The sequence below is a fragment of the Amphiura filiformis genome, chromosome 16, assembly GCF_039555335.1.
Source record: "Amphiura filiformis chromosome 16, Afil_fr2py, whole genome shotgun sequence".
Classification (NCBI taxonomy): domain Eukaryota; kingdom Metazoa; phylum Echinodermata; class Ophiuroidea; order Amphilepidida; family Amphiuridae; genus Amphiura; species Amphiura filiformis.
Window position 1 is genome coordinate 8,661,509 of NC_092643.1, and position 19,033 is coordinate 8,680,541.

The following is a 19,033-nucleotide window of genomic DNA, read 5'->3' on the forward strand; positions in this document are numbered from 1 at the left end:
TGTATTGGCAGTGGTATGTCCTTTGTGAATGGGGACAGAATTGAACACAGATTACAGCGTATTATGTCCCCCATTAGAACGTACCACTGCCAATACATGTGAATTCAAACAAAGAACATCAACTCAATAGTTGGAACATCTCAAAACTTCCAACTTGCGACTTTACGCTCATTTCGTGGGAGCAGGTCGCAATTGTTTCAATTGTCTCAAACTCACCTGCACACTTCCCATGGAGGGAGACTCTCTTTGATATGCAATGCCTTGCGTACATCTACTCTATTCAATCAAACTCACCTGCACACTTCCCATGGAGGTAGACTCTCTTTGATATGCAATGCCTTGCGTACATCTACTCTATTCAATCAAACTCACCTGCACACTTCCCATGGAGGGAGACTCTCTTTGATATGCAATGCCTTGCGTACATCTGCTCTCTGCAAATAAGCAGTAACAGCCGTAGCGTTCAAACATTGAACGGATTCCCCAAGAGTAACACCATGCTTGTGAATAACAGGCTTGGAGAATGATGTATTTTTCTTTGAAGATTTAAGCTGAAAGACAAATTTAGGTGTAATTATAATTGAAGACAGAATTAAAAAGACTAGTTTGCATCTGACTTCATCTGTCAATCAAACTTGGGTATGGTTTGTTTATGAACACAGCGGTTTTAAAAACAGTCCCGGCCCCCCTACTCAACACCAAATTCCCCCCCCCTTTTCATGCAAAATTGAGGAAAAAATTTGGCCAAAACAACCCCTTTTTTGTGGTTTTCAATAACTAGAATTTCAAACATCCGTTTTTAATGACTAAAATTTCAAACACCCCTTTTCAATGACACTAAATATTGACATAAAATTACCGGATTTTCTCAAGTACCACTTTTATCCAAATTTCGCGAACAGTGCAAATTAATACCCCCTATTTTGCTATTTTCACAGTCAAATTTCATGGACAGTCCAAATTAAAGACCCCCTATTTTGTCAAATTTGCGGTCCTTGCTACTGGTAAAAAAATTACCCCTTTTCCGTGCAATTTGGAAACTCTCATGGTTTCCAATTTTGGGTTGAGTTGGGGGCCAGGGTAAACAGTGTGCCTTATTAATTTTGCACCTTCAAATATACAAAACATCTCAAAAGTTAGGAAACTTTCTTTGCTGAAAGCACTATGTTAACAATGCTTAGAAAAGTTGCTTTTTGCCTTGTAAAAGTGCCTGAATTTGTTACCGTTTTAGGCGATCATGTTGCAAAGGAATATGGGAAGGGTGAGATATTTTACAGGAGAATGAATAGGAAAATGTGCTCTTTGTATGTGTATTATATGTGAAATCCTGAGAATATAAATATTGACTAAAAGTTTTTGTACCTCTGATAACATTTTAGAGCCATGAACCACACTGAAAATTATTTCTTTCCCAAATCAATGTTAATACCATAAGTGTATGTCCAAAATCTCAGGAAAAAAAACCAACTCTTGATTAACAGTCAGTACAATATTTTGTGATTAAAAATGTTTCTTTTAGGCAGTATACAGAATGGATGTCAACCAACCTTTTTGATAAAATCTGCTTTTGTTGGAAATTGCTCATCCGGGATAGATAAGAAGGTTTTCATATCGACTAAATATCTATCGATACTCGGTCGTGCACCGCCATAGCAATCATCATACAGGGAGTAGTAATTAAGACCAATGTCAGTTATCAAATGCTGAGCACGGAAAATCTGGCAAGAGAAAACAATTGAAAACTTTGTAATGACAGAACAAGACATGTCAAAAATATTATATATAAGGTTAATAAGGCAAATCATGATTTAATATTTCAGAGGTTGAGATTTCTTACGCAAACTGTAAATTCCACACATATGTAACCCACTCCCATGAAATGAGCATAAAGTCACGAGTTGGGAGTTTCGAGACATTCCAACTGTTGATGTTCTTTGCTTAAGAATAGCAACTCAACAATTGGAAGGTCTCAAAATCATCTTAGTTGAATATCTCAGCTGTTGAAACTCTAACTCAAGGCAAATTCTGATTTTCTCCATGCAACCATGTATGTTAGATTAGGGTAGAGTCGGAAAACAAAAAAAACACCACAGAATCGGAGGTACAACACGGAAAATGACATTTTTGTATGATGTGACAAAAATGGTTAAAAGATAAGAGAAATAAATATTAAAAACAATCTTGAGTTGTGTGTGTCAATTTTTATGATAACAAATACTGTTTAATAATAACAAAATAAAGGTATATTACCAAGGCATGAACCGCCATCCATCGAAGCATCCTAACAGTTGGCATATTATTGTGAGAATATTCCGATCGGAGCATATTGATCGCGATATTGAACACTTTATTGTGACATTAATATCATTCAAAATCATTGTTTATACATTTTAAGCTTTATTCATAAAACAGATTACAACACGGAAAATGGATTTTAGAAAACGGTAAACTTCGGACTTTAGATTAGGGCTAGAGTTATAGTTTGGGTAGTGCACAGGGTATTCCAGAATCATTTCAAACTCAATGTACAGATGCTTTTCCTTAATTTAATAAATAATTTACTTACATTTTCCGCGCATACGCCATTTGTATTGTTGTAGAAGTTACAGGTGCCGCTATCACAGCAATACTTCTGAAGCAAATTCCACAAACTAAAGAAGAAGAAAATAGAAAATGGCAAAGAATTTAACATATTTTTTTTTGCAGAATGAAAATATTATGGTGGTACAATCCTGGCTTAGAATTTGGATGAATCCTCTGGTGTTCTAGTCTGTCAAGCCCTTAGTGTCACTTAACATGGCTGTCCACTCTAGATGTTGTTTCTCTCAAGAAATTTAGCTTTTTTTGGTATGTATGTACTTTGAAATGTTTTTGCTAAATGCAAGTAAAGAAAATCCAGACTTGTTAACCTCAACTGCACTTTTCAACTCGTTAAATATAAAGACAACAATAAGAAAATAATTATGAGCTACTATTGATAGAAAGTAAGATGTTAATTTAAAGCTAACATTATTATGACATATAGATATTGGTGGCCATAGCTCAAAAAGTTTAAACAATGACTTTTGCATATGAACTGTTCATTTATGCCATGCGCAAATTCACTTAAAAAGCACTCACGGTACAACCCTTACCATAAGTCGAGGCTAAATAAGCCTTACCTTACCCTCACCTTGGCCTCAATATCTTTTGAGGCTAAAAATTAACCTCATCTTAGCCATCAAGGCTAAGAAATTAACCTTATTTGGTGACAAGAATTAAGAAACAAGATCTTCATCATGTGTTTTACATGCAATTCTACATGATTTATTTATCAAATTTATTCTTATAAAAATACCAACTCACTCATCTCCCAATATTCCATGGTAATATGCATAAGTTATCATTGTATTGGTATTTATTGGTCTGTCATGAAATCCATTACCAACTCCAAACCCCTGAAATTGAGTAAAACGGACAGAAAAATGTTACACAAGCTTGAGCGGGGCAGTCAACCATATGTGACACGATCTGGGTCATGGGGGCCAAAAGCGGCAGATTTGAAACTGAGATAAGGGTAAAAATATGGAGTAAAAAAATGATAAAATACATAAGAAAATAGGGATCAAAAAAACTTCATAACTTTAGAATCAAGTATCCTAGACCTTTGGTGTTTTCAGTAAATGATATCCTATTGTATGTATAATGTTAAAATTACAGTAACTCAATTTTTGACCATGGACCAGATCGTGTCACATATACCATATCAATTGTAACACTTTACATGCCTCATTTTGGTGAAACCATCATCAACATTGTGTTACTTGGTTCCAAGATATGATTGCTTATAGTTTTGGTTATTTTGTTCAGTACCTAGCAAACATAAATGTGTTATAAACATGTTTTAGTTTTATTCAAAATATTTGAATCACATTTACATTGTACATGGTGGGTTATGAAAAGGTCATGAAAGCGTTTTTAAAACATTTTATATTGAAAAAGCACTACAACAACATTTTAAAAATGTTGTCAAAATGCTATGGTAAAATATTTTTGGGCAAACATTTGTGCAAAATAATTTGTCAACACTTAAGGGGGTACTACACCCCTGGCCAATTTTGTGCCTATTTTTGAATTTTTCTCAAAATTATGGCACATAGGGGACAAGTAAGATATGTATATTATAAGGGCAAGGACTATAACTACTGCACTGGTAATTTTATTTCAGCACAGATAACAGTTGTGGAGTTACAGTCAAAACTGAGGGAAACCAATATTTGATCAATAAATCAATAACTACTTGCTTTGAGTTGCTGAATTTTCAGTACAGTAGTTGCAGTCCTTGCCCCTATGATATACATATCTTACTTGTCACCAATGTGCTATAATTTTTGAGAAAAATGTAAAAATAGGCACAAAATTGGCCAGAGGTGTGGTACCCCCTTAAATTACATTAGGTTTTCAAAAATGTTATTAAAATGATTTATGTCCTTTATATAACCCAACATTGAAACATTTTCTGTCAAATCTTTGTGTTTGCTAGGTTTGTCTAAAACTTAATTTTGTGGGCATATGACCAGCCTAGCCTGTTGACAATTGAGAGTTGATGCACCATGCAAGTTAGTTTCCTCTATTAAACCCTGGTTTGATTCTCCTCACTCCACACAAAGCATCTGCCATTTTTTTGTAATGTACATATAACCAGTGGCACCCCCGAAGGGGGCATGAGGGGGAAAATGCCCCCCCCCCCAGTCAGAACTCTTGCCCCCTGTTGCTCCCCCAGTAAAAACCAAAAACTACGAAAATTTCACCTTTTTGCGGTAATTTTGCGCAAAATGAATCCAGTTTCAAGCCTGGCCATTCCCAAGGACTGTACATCTAGGTATGTATGTATATGTTCACTTGGTTTATCCAGATCCATGCTCGCTCTCACAAGTTTTCTCCAGAATCTCCTACTTTCAAAACTGGTGATTAGTTGTTTGGTTATCAAAAACTTCCTTTACCCAATGGAATTTGGGGAGCTGCACAGGTAATTGGTGGGTGTTACAATCTAAATGCAGATAGGTTTGCACTTTAGCTGCAACTGGCCTAATTGATGCGATCTGATTCTGATGATTCACCAGTGACAGCAAAATTAGTACTTTAAATCCTCTGGAAACATGCGCTATATAAATCCAAAATTGATTTATTTTTTATTATAGTCACGATTCATGATTGTTAAAAGGATGACTCTGGCAATCACAACATTATGCCTTATATGTAAGAAAAATAATTATCAAGCACGAATCATGTGGTTTTATTTAAATCAAACTCAAAGTGACCATAAAAACGAATAAAAACATCAGTCTCTCAACACACGATATTCAAAATTCCAGGGTGCCGAAATTGTCGAGTGCAATGACATTCCAGTATTAGTACAGTGAAGGCTGACGACAATTGAACACAAATAACCATTACGTCATTGTACTTAGACAATTTCCGCGTGGGAATTTTGAATATTGCATGTTGAGAGCCGACTGTTTTTATTTGTTTTATTTGTTTTAAATAAAACCATGTGATTCGTGCTTGATAATTATTTTTCTAAAATATAAGGCATGTTATGATTGCTGGAGACCCCCTTTAAAGGCATATTGTAACATATTTGCTGAGTTGAAAATTTGAAATGCTTGATCAACTGGTTCAATCAGTGCGGATGGACCTGCAGCTGATCATAAATCATAAAGCCTAGCACAAGCTCTACATTTGACCCCGGTACCCCAGGTCAACATAAAAAGTGGTAACCATGTGTGTTCTAAATTTCGCGGAAAAGGGGTATTTTGTTGACTGAAATCGCGGACCGCGAAATCGCGAAAAAAGGGGGTATTCTGAGCATTGTCTCCGCGAAATTTTAAAAAAAGGGGTATTTCACAGGTTCGTTCGATCGATGTCTTCAGCCCGAGTCTTCAGCCTCCATCCTCTGGCATTTCATTGATTCCGCCCTCGATCGTCACAGCGAGAGCGTCAGAAGGCAGCTTTTTTACTATTGGCACGGCGGTTTCCCGATATAGTTGTCTAGTGGGTGTTGCACGTATGCTCCCGCACGTTTTGAAGAGAGCTGAATGAGCGACGCGAACACCGATGGTGTCAGATGTAACCGCTTTGGCTGCCGTATACACTTTTCCATGTGGTGAATTGAAAACATTGCGGAAACATTGGCAGTGATTGGAGCGAATTCTACGACCGACCGAGTGATATTTTTCCTTGGTTTTTAATTCTGTTCGAATTCTGATGCATGTAAGTTTTATTTTGTATCGTTGTTTCTCTTCCCCTGTTGCACTTGAAGTTTGGCGTCGCGCCGGTTCGTTCGTGAAGTAAATAAATCAAAGTAAGCTTATCGGGCATTTGACATGTGTCAAACTAACAAAGCTGCCGAATTTGGAACCTATCATGCAATCCGTGAGTTTTTTTCGAAAATTTCAAGCTCAGTTTTAAAGAAACACTCCACCCATGACACTCGATCAGTCGGGCGATCAGTCATACTCGATTTTCAATTAAAATCAGTATACAGGCATTGTAATTACCCCAGTTAATAACACAGGATCATCTGGGAGTACAACAGACACAAAGTAATGTTCATACTTGCACATTTTGTACTTAATATATTAAAATATTTGGAGTCATTGAAAAGGGGTGTCTGGAAATCTTCTCATTGAAAACCTTGAAAAAGGGGGTATTTTTACCCTGATTTTGTCAGTGATTTGGCAAAAAAAGGGGGGTAAAATCAATGAAAAATCAGTGAAAAGGGGGGTTTTGAAAAAAGGAAGAACACACATGGTTACCACTTTTTATGTTGACCTGGGGTACCGGGCATTTGACTCATCTGCATATACATCACCTATAATACAGATACATACCTTGAAATTGATAGGGAATCCTGCCTGGCCCTCCATAACCATCACAGACAGAGTGGGCACATAGATACCAGCATACATACCTTGAAATTGATAGGGAATCCTGCCTGGCCCTCCATAACCATCACAGACAGAGTGGGTACATAGATACCAGCATACATACCTTGAAATTGATAGGGAATCCTGCCTGGCCTTCCATAACCAACACAGACAGAGTGGGCACATAGATACCAGCATACATACCTTGAAATTGATAGGGAATCCTGCCTGGCCCTCCATAACCAACACAGACAGAGTGGGCACATAGATACCAGCGTAACTCTCTCCAAAAATGTAGAATGGATTACTTTTTCTGTTGGGGAACTTGGCAAAGAAACTCTGTAGGGCCTGGTAGTTGTCTACTGCCACCTAGGAAAATCAAATCATATGAAATATTATCTTGCAAGATCTAGATGTGCTCTGTTCATTGAGGTATATTTTGTCACTATCGGACTAATATTGCTCTACTAAATAGCAAATCAGTACAGAAACTTGAAATAGGAAAACTGCATTGTGGGAAGCGTAACATATCTTCTCTGCATCTGCCTCAGCCTGCTTGTCACTATTCATATAAGCCATTCACCTAGAACTGGCTCCGTTCCTCTGACCGCGGTGCCCCAATTGCAAACAGCTTACAGCGCGGTGGTTTAGGGAGTTGGATTGTCATTATCATGAGCACGTTATGAGCGGTGGTTTAGGGAGTTGGATTGTCATTATCATGAGCACGTAACCAGTGCTACCATTCACCCTTTGCACGGATCCACCATCTTGCTACCAAAATGAGGTTCTCCCTGCAAAAGGCATAAGCAAAATGTGCATTTTTGTTCTTGCGCTTTTCTAGCAACGTGCCAGAAGGCAACATGTACACAGTAATTAAAGCATGATCAAGTAAAATCAGTCTGAAGTCGGTCATATATACAATTTTCAGTTTCTTATTGGATTGCAACAGGCATTTGCAAAGCTACATTTTGCAGAAAACCCCAATGAAAATGGACAACCAGTTAAAAGATATGAGCAGTTAGAGAGTTTCCAAAAAGATAGGAAACAAAAGGAAATATATACTTTGATTGGCTCTATCTGAAAATCAATATTTTCAACTTCCGACTGATTTTTTTTTATCATATAACATATGAACGTCCACGTTTTCAAGATATTGTACATGACCATCTACCTGTTTATCTTGTGATTTCTTGGGTTTTTTAGGATGTTTTGTTATTTTGCATGGGACCTACTGACACCTACCTGTTTATCGCCTGTTGTATAATCCATATCATCTGCATAAGAATATCCCACGCCAGCAGGTGCCTCAAGGAAGATGATATTAGCTACAAGATTCCAGCTATATGGATTATCAATCACGGTAGCCTCATCTGTTATCTGAAATATAACAAAAACATAAAACTGTCATGTCGGGGCGACACAGATCTAGATACTAAGGGAACAAACCAAAAGATCGATGATGTCCTGTAAACGAAACTGGTTTCGTTTAGGGGAGGGGGGTAAAAATACTCGTTTACATTTGTAAAAAAAACATCGGTCTGAAGAATGTTTGTTTGTTTGTTTTTCCTCATTAATTTGTTTTTAAATCAAAAACAAACACTGTAAGTACCGTATTGGTCCGAGTATAGTCCCACCCGTTTTTTTGGTGAAAATTTTTCACAATTGGGGGTGGGATTATACTCAATTTCAAAAAAAAAAAAAAAATTTTAAATTTTTTTTTTTTGGTTTTGAGTGTCCCTGGACCTAGACCTAGATGCTAGGATCATTCATGGTTGACCTAAAAGAAAAAAAAAAAAAACTTGAAGATGTTTTGTATTTTAATATGAAAATTGATATTTTGTATTCATGTCATACTCTATTAATGATTTCAAAATGCATTGAATTTGAATGCATTTTGAAATCATTAATAGAGTATGACATGAATATACAATATACAAAACATCTTGAAATTTTTTTTTTTTTTTTTAACCATGAATGATCCTAGCATGTAGGTCTAGGTCTAGGGACACTTTTTTTTTTTTTTTTTTTTACAATTTCTGGAATTTTTCAAAAATGGGGGTGGGACTATACTCGAACGTGGGACTATACTCGGACGAATACGGTACATGTTTTCTCTAATAATAAATTTATTGCAATAATGAAAATTTTTCCATTAATTGTATCAGTTGATTACAATAATGAGAACATACGTACATGTATATAATTATATATATGTATGTTTTCATTAATGTCATTATTTCATTAAACTTGAACTTATTAAGCTCATTACGGATGCATTAAATAGCCCTATTTTCATGATTTCCAGGTCCACTCTGACACACAAAAATACCCTTTTTCCACGATATTTAGAACACGCATTGATTACCCACTTTTGTGTCGAGGGTGGAATATTTTTTCAAATGTTACTGGGAAATTTGCATGTGAAGCCCATGAAAATGTTTTCAAATTTAGACTATTTTGGCCGAAATGAAGGTGAATTTGTTTTTGCGAGCGCGCAAAATTTTGCAAGAAAAAAGGGGAACTTAAAAACAATATTTTGGCATGATGAGCCTTAATTTTTTGGCAAATATCCTGACAAATATTTGAGTTCATCAAATCTCCCAAATGGGTAAAGCTACACTACTATCAGACGTATAGTTGACATCATGGTGTATACAAAAATGCATGATACCAATTAAACCAGATTAGCTTTAGGCGGAGAAAGATTGAGTTAATACCAAAAGGGTCATAGGTCAATTTTAGCCCCATAAGGTCAAAAAACAGGAAAATGTTCCGCATTTAGATGAAAGAGGTGTTTAACATGGTGGAGTAATGTTTAGAGTGAATAACCTTATATACATGATGGTTCTATCATTTTGTGTGAATGGCATAATCTGTTCTGACCTGAACTACAAATAGTCTTTGCAAGACTGATTCACAACAATTTGCAAGTCTGAACAACTTGAATTAGGGATTTTTGCAAATAATATAATTTGTTTGCTCCTTTGGTATAACTTTAATAAAACAATTTAAATGTTATTCTAATCTAATACATTATTTGAAAAAAGTTGTAGCCTTTATTTCAACCTCACCACGGTTTTAGTCAATAGACATAACTATTATACTTTTTCAGAAATATGCATTTGGTTATCTAAGAAGATAATAACTCGTCAGTCTATGTCTACACCCAAGACAAACATATTGATAAAACAAACTATTATTACATACATTATCATTAAATACAAACATGTGTAATAATTTCATCTGGTAGAACTTCGAAGTGAAATAAGTCCCTACGACTATTAATGCCTTCTGCATTACATCAAAGCCATGTAATTTTCAATGCATTTCATGTTTTCAGCTTCACCAGTTTTTTTGGCAGTTGATGCAGGAAAGAAGTGCCTGAGGGATAGATGAAAGAGGAGAGGGAGAGCGGAAAGAGGGAGGATAAACAGATGTGGAGCTGAGGGGGACAACGAAGAAGAAAACAATTAAAATTAATTAAATGCAGTGGCGTGTCCAGGGGGGCTTTGGGTGCTGAAGCCCCCTGACTTTGTTAAAAATCATGTAAACTTAGCCGTTTTTGGCGATTTTAGCAGAGCCCCCCGCATAAATCTGAAAGCCCCTCTGAGCCTCCCGCAGGAAAAAGATCCTGGACACACCAATGAAATGAGTGATTAATCTTTCATAAATTAAGGTTTTGGTTAACTTTTTGTGATACAAACTCCAGTACAAACTCTGGAGGATGGAATGATTTTGCAAATTGCATTATTACAATGTTAATCATAAATCTTAGTAATTAAAGTCCAAAAATTACTACAAACAGCCTAAATTATCATATTTCATTTACATATAATATAATAATGCTTTAGTTACAGCCGTATAAAAGATGTTAGTCTTTTGAATCTCAATCTAACATGGTACTAGTATTTGAAATAATTTATAAAACTACAAAAAAAAAATCATCGCTTTACGACCTATCAACAGTCATATTCTAACGTACACTACACCAGCAAATTACGTTTTTTATTGAAATTTTTGCTTCAGATGATAACACGTTGGGACCAATGATTATGTATCATACAAAATGAATTTTCATTGTATATTACCTGTAACTCAAGACTATAAAGGAAAGCCCAGCATGCGAGTGCGGTAGTGAGGAACAAACAGCCGACCACATCATCTCATCCTGTCATCTCCATAGACCACCGAATGGTATATCCAGCCTGATTGAAGTCGACGAAGCCACCAGGGACTGGTTGATGCGTACTGGGCTTGAAATTTAATGAAATTTATTGTTTTGGCTTTTATATCTTGTTTCTTCCTGACATACGCAAGAAGAAGAAGAAGACTATAAATACCTTGAATGGGCCAAGTTCCTCCATGAGCCCATCGAGAGAGCTGCACCCAGGACCTCCATTCATCCATACTACTAGAGGATCTTTATCTGGTGCTGACTGAGACTCAACATACCTGAAAGATAACCATACACACTTAAAGGTATAATGGTCAAGTGCTATTAGTATTAGTATAGATGAGTTGACCTCAATGTTTATCAACAAAGGCAAGGGACTGGTATATTGATATGCTTCAGTGAACCCCATGCAACCACTACACTGTTCAACAGCCTTATTGTGATGTGGCAGGAGTTCTAAAAACACAAGCCCTGAACAAAATATGATGCGCACGCATACTGCAAGGCAAAAAACAAAGGAAATTGTGATGATGCGTGCGCAGCCTGCTAGGCATTGACGTCAGAAATCAACTCATCTAACCACCTCACTGTAGCTGCTTAACTTGCTGAGGATGGTACAAATTCGCCTTGACAGATTGATATGTTTGATGAGGAAGGATAAATGGAGGAGTGGAACAGAAGCAACCAATGCATAGCAACATTACATTCCCGGAGTACACTAATGTGATATTTAGTCTGCCCATTTTAGTCGTGCGGAACACTTTTTTCATGTTCATTCACCTGTGTATGAACAACCTTGTGCATCTGGTATACCAGAACGAAATTACTACAGTGGCCTATGGAGCAGCGTAATACACATAATCATGCATATACTCGCAAATGCAAAATCGGTATCAACTGAAATTTTGGGAATAAGCTTTTTTCGTGGATATCTACTGAAAAATGTCATATAAAGAGGATGCTAGGATCACGAAATCCTCCTTTAAATATCAAATTAGTTGGTTTCTGGTTTCTCATGTATCCTGCATTTTCAATGCGGATATAAAAATAAAGGTAAAATCTAGATTGCCAAGACTCTGATCCTGTAAAAGTTTTGAGTAGTGTATGTTCCATTTTCAAACAACATTACCCAACAATATACGCTGGCGAAGTTTCGTAATAATCGGATTAACTACCATAGCAATAGGTGAAAACAATTTTTGAATATACCGCGGTGCACTGATACGTTCACGTGGTACCTCTGCATTGAACCATATCATCCTGATCACTTGCACCTGTGAGATTAGTATATTTGAAAGGAGCGGTATTGTACTCAATCTATGATTGCAGACATTACACAGGTGATGAGTGTAACCTGCTTGTAGTGCAGCACAATATGTTCAAAATTGTTTTCACCTATTGCTATGGTAATTAATCCGATTAATTACGTAACTTCACCAGCGTATACTGTACATAATTATACACATGTATAATTTGTTTTGTACATCTGTGAACAAAATGCAAAATCTTTTCTAATCCTATAAACTTACCAGTAATGTAGATATCGTGTTCCGGTAGCTTTGAGATACCCTGAGTAATGCTGGAAGGTTGGTTGTTTTGATAGGCCTGGTAAATATGTCACTTCATCCTCGGCAGGTTGACTTAATACACCACAGATAGACAAGACCAAAATCAGGCATGAGAGGCCTAGAAGATGTAATCCCTTCATTTTAATAACACAATTAGTGGCTGATGACTGCATGGATTGGTACAAATTATGATCCCCAAATTGATGTGAATGAATTGCAGTTTTATTCTATTATTTGCATGTGACACAATCAAGGCAATTGTTTGTTTAAGAAATATCTTGACCTGGGAAACAAACTAAAATTAAGTGTCAATTAATAACTTTTGATCTATAATAGCTTGTAAATAAATCGAGTGTTCAAGTTTTTATCTGCAAGTAAACACCCTGGTTGCAATATCTACTTGTATGATACGGGTATAAGACAAAGTCCAAAAGATTCTTGCCCAAAATGTTCTTCAAAAAAGAACAAGAAAGGTCATGTTCCAAAATGTTACTTAAAATTTAAATTTTTCGGATTTATATAGCGCCTTTTTCTAGCTAGATCTTGAAGGATTCAAAGCGCTGTAATTTTGCTGCCATGGTGAATCATCACAATCAGATCGCATCATCTAGGCCAGTTGCAGCCGAACCTGGCAGCAGACCTATCCGCACTTAGATTGTAACATCCACCAATTTTCTGTACAGCTCCCCAAATTCCATTGGGTATTAAGGAAGTTTTTGATAACCAAAAACACTGATTTTTTAAAGCAGGAGGAAACCGGAGATCCCGGAGAAAACCTGCGAGAGCGAGCATGGAATCGGGATAAGCCAAATGCACATACAGTCCTTGGGCACGGCCGGGGCTTGAACCCGGGACCTCAGTGGTGCAAGTCGAGGGAACTACTACTGCGCCAACTTATCCTCCCTTCAATTTCCATATTTTCATGATGTGGATGCATTACCATTATCTCATGAAAAAAATATCTTTTAACAAAAAGCTTTCTATTAAAAGTACCAAGTATATGTGGCCAAACAAAATAATTGTTCCTCTTGTGTCTATTTACCTTTATAATTCACCAACACCAATTTTGGGTATACTAGTCTGAATAAATGTGGTTTTTTTTAAATCATGGATATGTTATACATGTAAATATAAGCCTAAATAAGTTAAGAGAAGATTAATTACAATGAAGTATGGGAATATAAATGTTCATCATATGTGACACGATCAAGGGAAATGAGTCGGATGTCGCTATTATTGATTTTGAGATATTGGCAAAGAAAGTGTTCAAATTCTTTTGTTTTATATTGTTTTCAGCGATTGATAAATTGACGTAACTTCGCAAAGAAAAATCGTATCAACATGGGGTTTTCAGTTTCTAAAAGCTTGAAATGTCCTCTTGTGTAAAACTTGTTTTCGACCAGGATCGACATGTGACTCATTCCCCTTGATCATGTCACATATACTCAAAACTGAGATTGAGTACCATAACTTTTTGATCAATTTTTGGGATTATGGGCCAAAACAATCTCTTTTTTAGTCCATAATTATCAAAATTAAAAAAAAATATTAAAACTATGTGCCCTTGAAATCACACTGAGATTGAGTCCCATATTCATTATATGCCCTTGGAATCCTTGTTAGTTCTAACTCGCAATGAAAGTCAAATTTTATTTTTTTAACAATTTTTGGAATTAAAGGCCAAAACATGCATTTTTAGGGTGTTTTTTGTATGCTGTAACAATCAAGCCCAAATAATTGTACAAAGACTAATTTTAAGCTATTCATTCTAATTTTTGGAAAACACATTTTCAATCTCTTTTTTAGTCCATATTTATCAAAATTAACCAAAAGATTTTAAAATTATGAGCAAACTCTATCCTCAAGATTTTTAGTACTTAGACTTGTGCCATGTTTTTGAATATTGTAATTATAAGAACACATGCAAAATTGCATGTTTTTGGCCCATTTTCCTCAAATTGCAAAAATATGAAAATTTGACTTTTATTGTCAGTTAGGACTAACCAAAGGATTAGGATTTAGCTGGTTCATGTGGCAATGAAACATGATAATATTATTTAATATTTCAAACTAGTGCTATATTTTCCTGGAATTGTGCACTTCATGCACCGTACAGTCAGAAAGAACACAGCATTGACTCTTCTTTTATAATACATGTAGAAAATATAATTAATGACATTATATAAACCATTTTATTTTCACCAAACACTTTACATCCTTCTTTTAAGAAGGTAAAACATTACTAGTTATGGACATGATTCCTATACGTCATTAAATGATTATGTTAAGTAGCGATTTATAACTATATAGATCAAAGTTGCTAATACAAAGAAAATATTATTTTGTGTCGGAAGTCTTAACTCTCTCCACGTGGGTGTCGACTGCAGACAAAAAAATTTTAAAATTCAAATATTTCAGAATTGTAACTTTTCATGACCATATTTGAAATCAGCATGAGAAATGTATTAAAATGAGTACAAACAGGCCCAGTATTCGTTCATTGGTTCTTGAGATAGCTCTTGATATTTTGAGAAACTATCTCACTAAACTTTTTATGTGGAAGCCTATGGACAGCATGCAGAGCATTAAACATAAATTGTTTTCTTTGCTGATGCATGGTCAAAAAATCATATTGGCTACTTAGAGCACAAAAAGGCCAACTGCATGAAGCATAACAGAATTAACCTCCTTTGTTTACCAGTACCCTTAGCACTTAATGCTTGTGTGCACCAAGCAACTCATTCGGTTAATCTATTTGCTCCAAGCATTCAATATATTTTGCATTTTTTTTAAACTATAAAAATCAGATTTAATGAATTGTTTGCCAATTTTGTGCACAGGGTGACTCGTATAAAACTTGAGAAACACAGGGACTGTCCAGTGTTCGAAATATGCCTCAAAAAGTTACAGGCCAGCCGGGCTTGACCTTAAAAGTTACCGGCCAGCCGGGCCGGGCAACTAGATGCCAGTCAGAAAAGTTACCGGCCAGGCCAAAAAGTTACAGGCCAATGGCCGGCTGACCGGCCCTATTTCGAACCCTGGGACTGTCTTTTGGAATTTGCAGGAGAGCATTAAATAGCTCTACTGGAGCCCTCAAGGAGAGCTGTTTAGAACATTTACAATAGAATGTAAGAAGACAATGGTCAACTAAGGAGAGCTAAAAATCACTCTCCTATAGCAGATAATTAAGGAGAGCAGTGGAGAGCAATTATTGCTCTTGCTCTCTTCAAAAGGCAGTCCCTTAAAAACTGTCACAAAAAGTGGACCCAAATAACACCCAGATAGCTCGCGAATTAGAGAAAACATTCTTGTGGTCATTATGGTTACTTTGATTTTTGAAATCGACCCTCACTTTGGCTCTAGCCTCTAACCATGATTTATAGACTACTACCTTATTTATTGTGCTGACTATATGCGACCCATTCCGACAAAACCAAGAACATAACACATTTTTGACATTTCATGATTTGAATAGAAATGTAAGCACGGGACAATACGCTTCAAAATGATACCAAAATTACATACAAAGCATCAATACTTTTCAAGATATGGATAATTTTGTAAATGAAACCATGATATTTTTGCCGAACTGCTTTTCTGAAAAATGGGCTAATTAGTTTGCTGCTTTACACAGGATTATCATAGTTCAACTGTCAATTATTGATTAGATACTCCTCTTTTTAATAAGAACTTGCAAGGATTTGAAAGTCCGCTCAGTCCCAAGGTCAAATACCATGAAATTAACTGTAAATTTTGTTCATTTTGAACGTCAAACAATTCCTAAGAAAAAAACGAAGTTTTTGACTCACGTTTTAGTGACGTTTCACCAGGGGCGGCGCCAGGGTATTTTGATAGGGGGGGCAAAACAATTGTGGAAATTTGTTATGCGGCACGACAGCGCTGGCCGTCGCTTATGCCGACGCAGGGGTGTATGAGGGGATGTGCCCCCCTCAGAATTTAGAAAATTTTCAAAATGAATCCATTTGATGCATCATTTTCACCCTTTTTAGGGTTATTTATTTATTTTCCAACCGCATATTTTTATGGATTTCATTCACGGGCCCGACTTTCAGCCCGCTGGTTTTAGGCATGGACCTACTCAAATTAGTAAATCCAGCACCTTTTGGCAACAAAATAAGCAGTACAAATGTGCACGAAGTGAAATATGGTGGAAATAAAAACAAAGTCGCATGCGAAGCCTGAAAAAATTTGGCAATTTTAGGCTAAAATAGCCAAATATGAGGTTACTTTGGTCAGAAACCCACATACATCAGGCCTCAACATTGGGGAATGATTGTATGGACCATCTACCTTATCAAAATATTGGGGATTTATACCCCACACCGGTCGGATCTACGCCTCTGGTCGCAACGCGGTGTATGTTAAAGTCAGTTGAATTGTATATGATATGCCGGGTAAGTTTTTTTTTTATAAATTGGCACGATAAAATGATATGAATGGGGGTGTCTTGAGGTTGTAAATATTTCAAATTGAAAGCCATAATCAAGAGCATAGGCGGGAGGTAGTAAGCCGAAAATGTCCACTTTGCGAGCGTAGAGAGCGAAAAAAACCCAGTTTTTATGCTTTTTCAGTCAGAAAAGGACAAAATGTGACAATTAGCGAAAAAAAAAAAAAAAAAAATTAGGGTTCCTCCTTCTAACCATGGCCAGGGAGGGAATGGCTCCTTTTCTTCTTATCCCTCCTCTCTTTTCTCCCCTCCTTTTCTCTCTCTTCTTCTCTTTCTCTTTTCCTTCCTTTTACCTCTTTTTGAAAATCATAGGGGGCAATTGCCCCCTTGCCCCCCCCCCTGTGCGCCGCCCCTGCGTTTCACCATGGTCAGTGATGGCAGATTTGTGAATCTCTGTGACAGAAGATTTGCGATTTGCAGGTGTGAATGGTCTGGCTTCAAATTTCTCAACCTCTTTTTGGTGTTCTTTGAGTCGGGTGCCAAAGGGACGTCCAGTTTCGCCAATATAGGAACTGGGGCAGTCACCACAGGGAATCTCATAAATGGCCTCCGCTTTTTGCTGGGGGAGAAGTTTGTCCTTAGGGTGGACAAGCATACTGCGAATGGTGCGATGTGGTTTCATGGCAGTAGAGAATCCATGCTTTTTGAACACACGTGAGACTCGCTCAGAAACGCCCTCTATGTAGGGAACCACAACCATGCCTTTGGTTTTCTCACTGTCATCTTTAGGCTTTGTCGTAGGTTTTGTCTTAGGAGTGGATCTGTCTTTTTGGACTTTTTTAATAGACCAATCTGGATAGCCGCAAGTGGTCAATGCATCGCGAATTTTGTTCTTCTCAGTTTGTTTGTCTGCTTCCTCTGTAACCAACGTGTCACTCCTGTCTAACAGCGTTCTAACGACTCCCAGCTTTTGATGTAAGGGATGGTGGGAGCAGAACTGAAGATATTGATCAGTGTGCGTTTTCTTACGGTAGATGCAGAGTTTTACTGATCCATCCGGTTTTCTGGTGATTAGGGTGTCGAGGAAGGGGATCGAACCTTCTTGTTCTTGCTCGTATGTGAACTTGACGCTGTTGGTGGGGTCAATGGAATTAAGGTGATCTGTAAGGTTGTCTACCTCTCCTTTACGTACTATTTCCAACACGTCATCTACGTATCTTTTCCAGAGACGCAGGCGACAGGGGCCGTGGAAATGGCTTTCTGCTCCAGCCACTCCATGAATATATTACACGCGAGGGGGCTGAGCGGACTTCCCATAGCCATGCCGAACCGTTGGCGGTAGATATCACCAGAGTTGCTAAAGTAGGCGACAGTAGCAAGACAAAATTTTGTAAGTTTGATGATGTCATTAATTGTGAGGAGGGTTCGGTTTCTGAGGTCTTTATCCTCACTCAGTCTTTCACGGAGCACATGGAGAGTGAGATCGATGGGGGTACTGGTAAAAAGCGCCACCACATCATGCAAATTAAGTATCTCATCTTCTGTGAGGACAATGTCTTTTAAGTCTTCCGCAAGACTTTTTTCAACATCTTTGACCAACTCATCACGCCATCTACGGTGTCTCCTGTTACCCATAAAAGGAAACAGTCAGATGTGATGAGTTGCCAGTCTGATGAAGCCACTAGTGTAGTGGTGAAACGTCACTAAAACGTGAGTCAAAAACTTCATTTTTTCTTAGGAATTGTTCAAAATGAACAAAATTTACAGTTGAAATCTACATTCCTAATGAACTTGTTCAAAGACCATGAAATTAAGAATTCAAAAATTTGATATTTTTATGGGAATGTCATCTTTAAAGGCCAAAAACATGCCTGGCAACTTGTTCCGGGCCCGGGTTCTGAGTTTTGTTGGAGCTGGTCACATATGTGTAATACAATTACAGATATATTCTACTTCTTGCATATGTACAATAATA

General features: G+C 37.0%; 1 protein-coding gene across 1 annotated transcript; it reads right to left on the minus strand.

Moving 5' to 3' along the window:
* Positions 1-368: 368 nt before the first annotated feature.
* Positions 369-12,986, minus strand: LOC140172412 (lysosomal protective protein-like). Its single transcript, XM_072195560.1, has 8 exons — positions 12,612-12,986; positions 11,249-11,360; positions 8,151-8,285; positions 7,113-7,277; positions 3,346-3,437; positions 2,567-2,651; positions 1,548-1,718; positions 369-551 (listed from the first exon to the last, which is right to left on the minus strand). The coding sequence occupies exons 1-8, from the start codon at positions 12,821-12,823 to the stop codon at positions 369-371; spliced, it is 1,155 nt and encodes a 384-aa protein (XP_072051661.1). The 5' UTR covers positions 12,824-12,986.
* Positions 12,987-19,033: the final 6,047 nt, after the last annotated feature.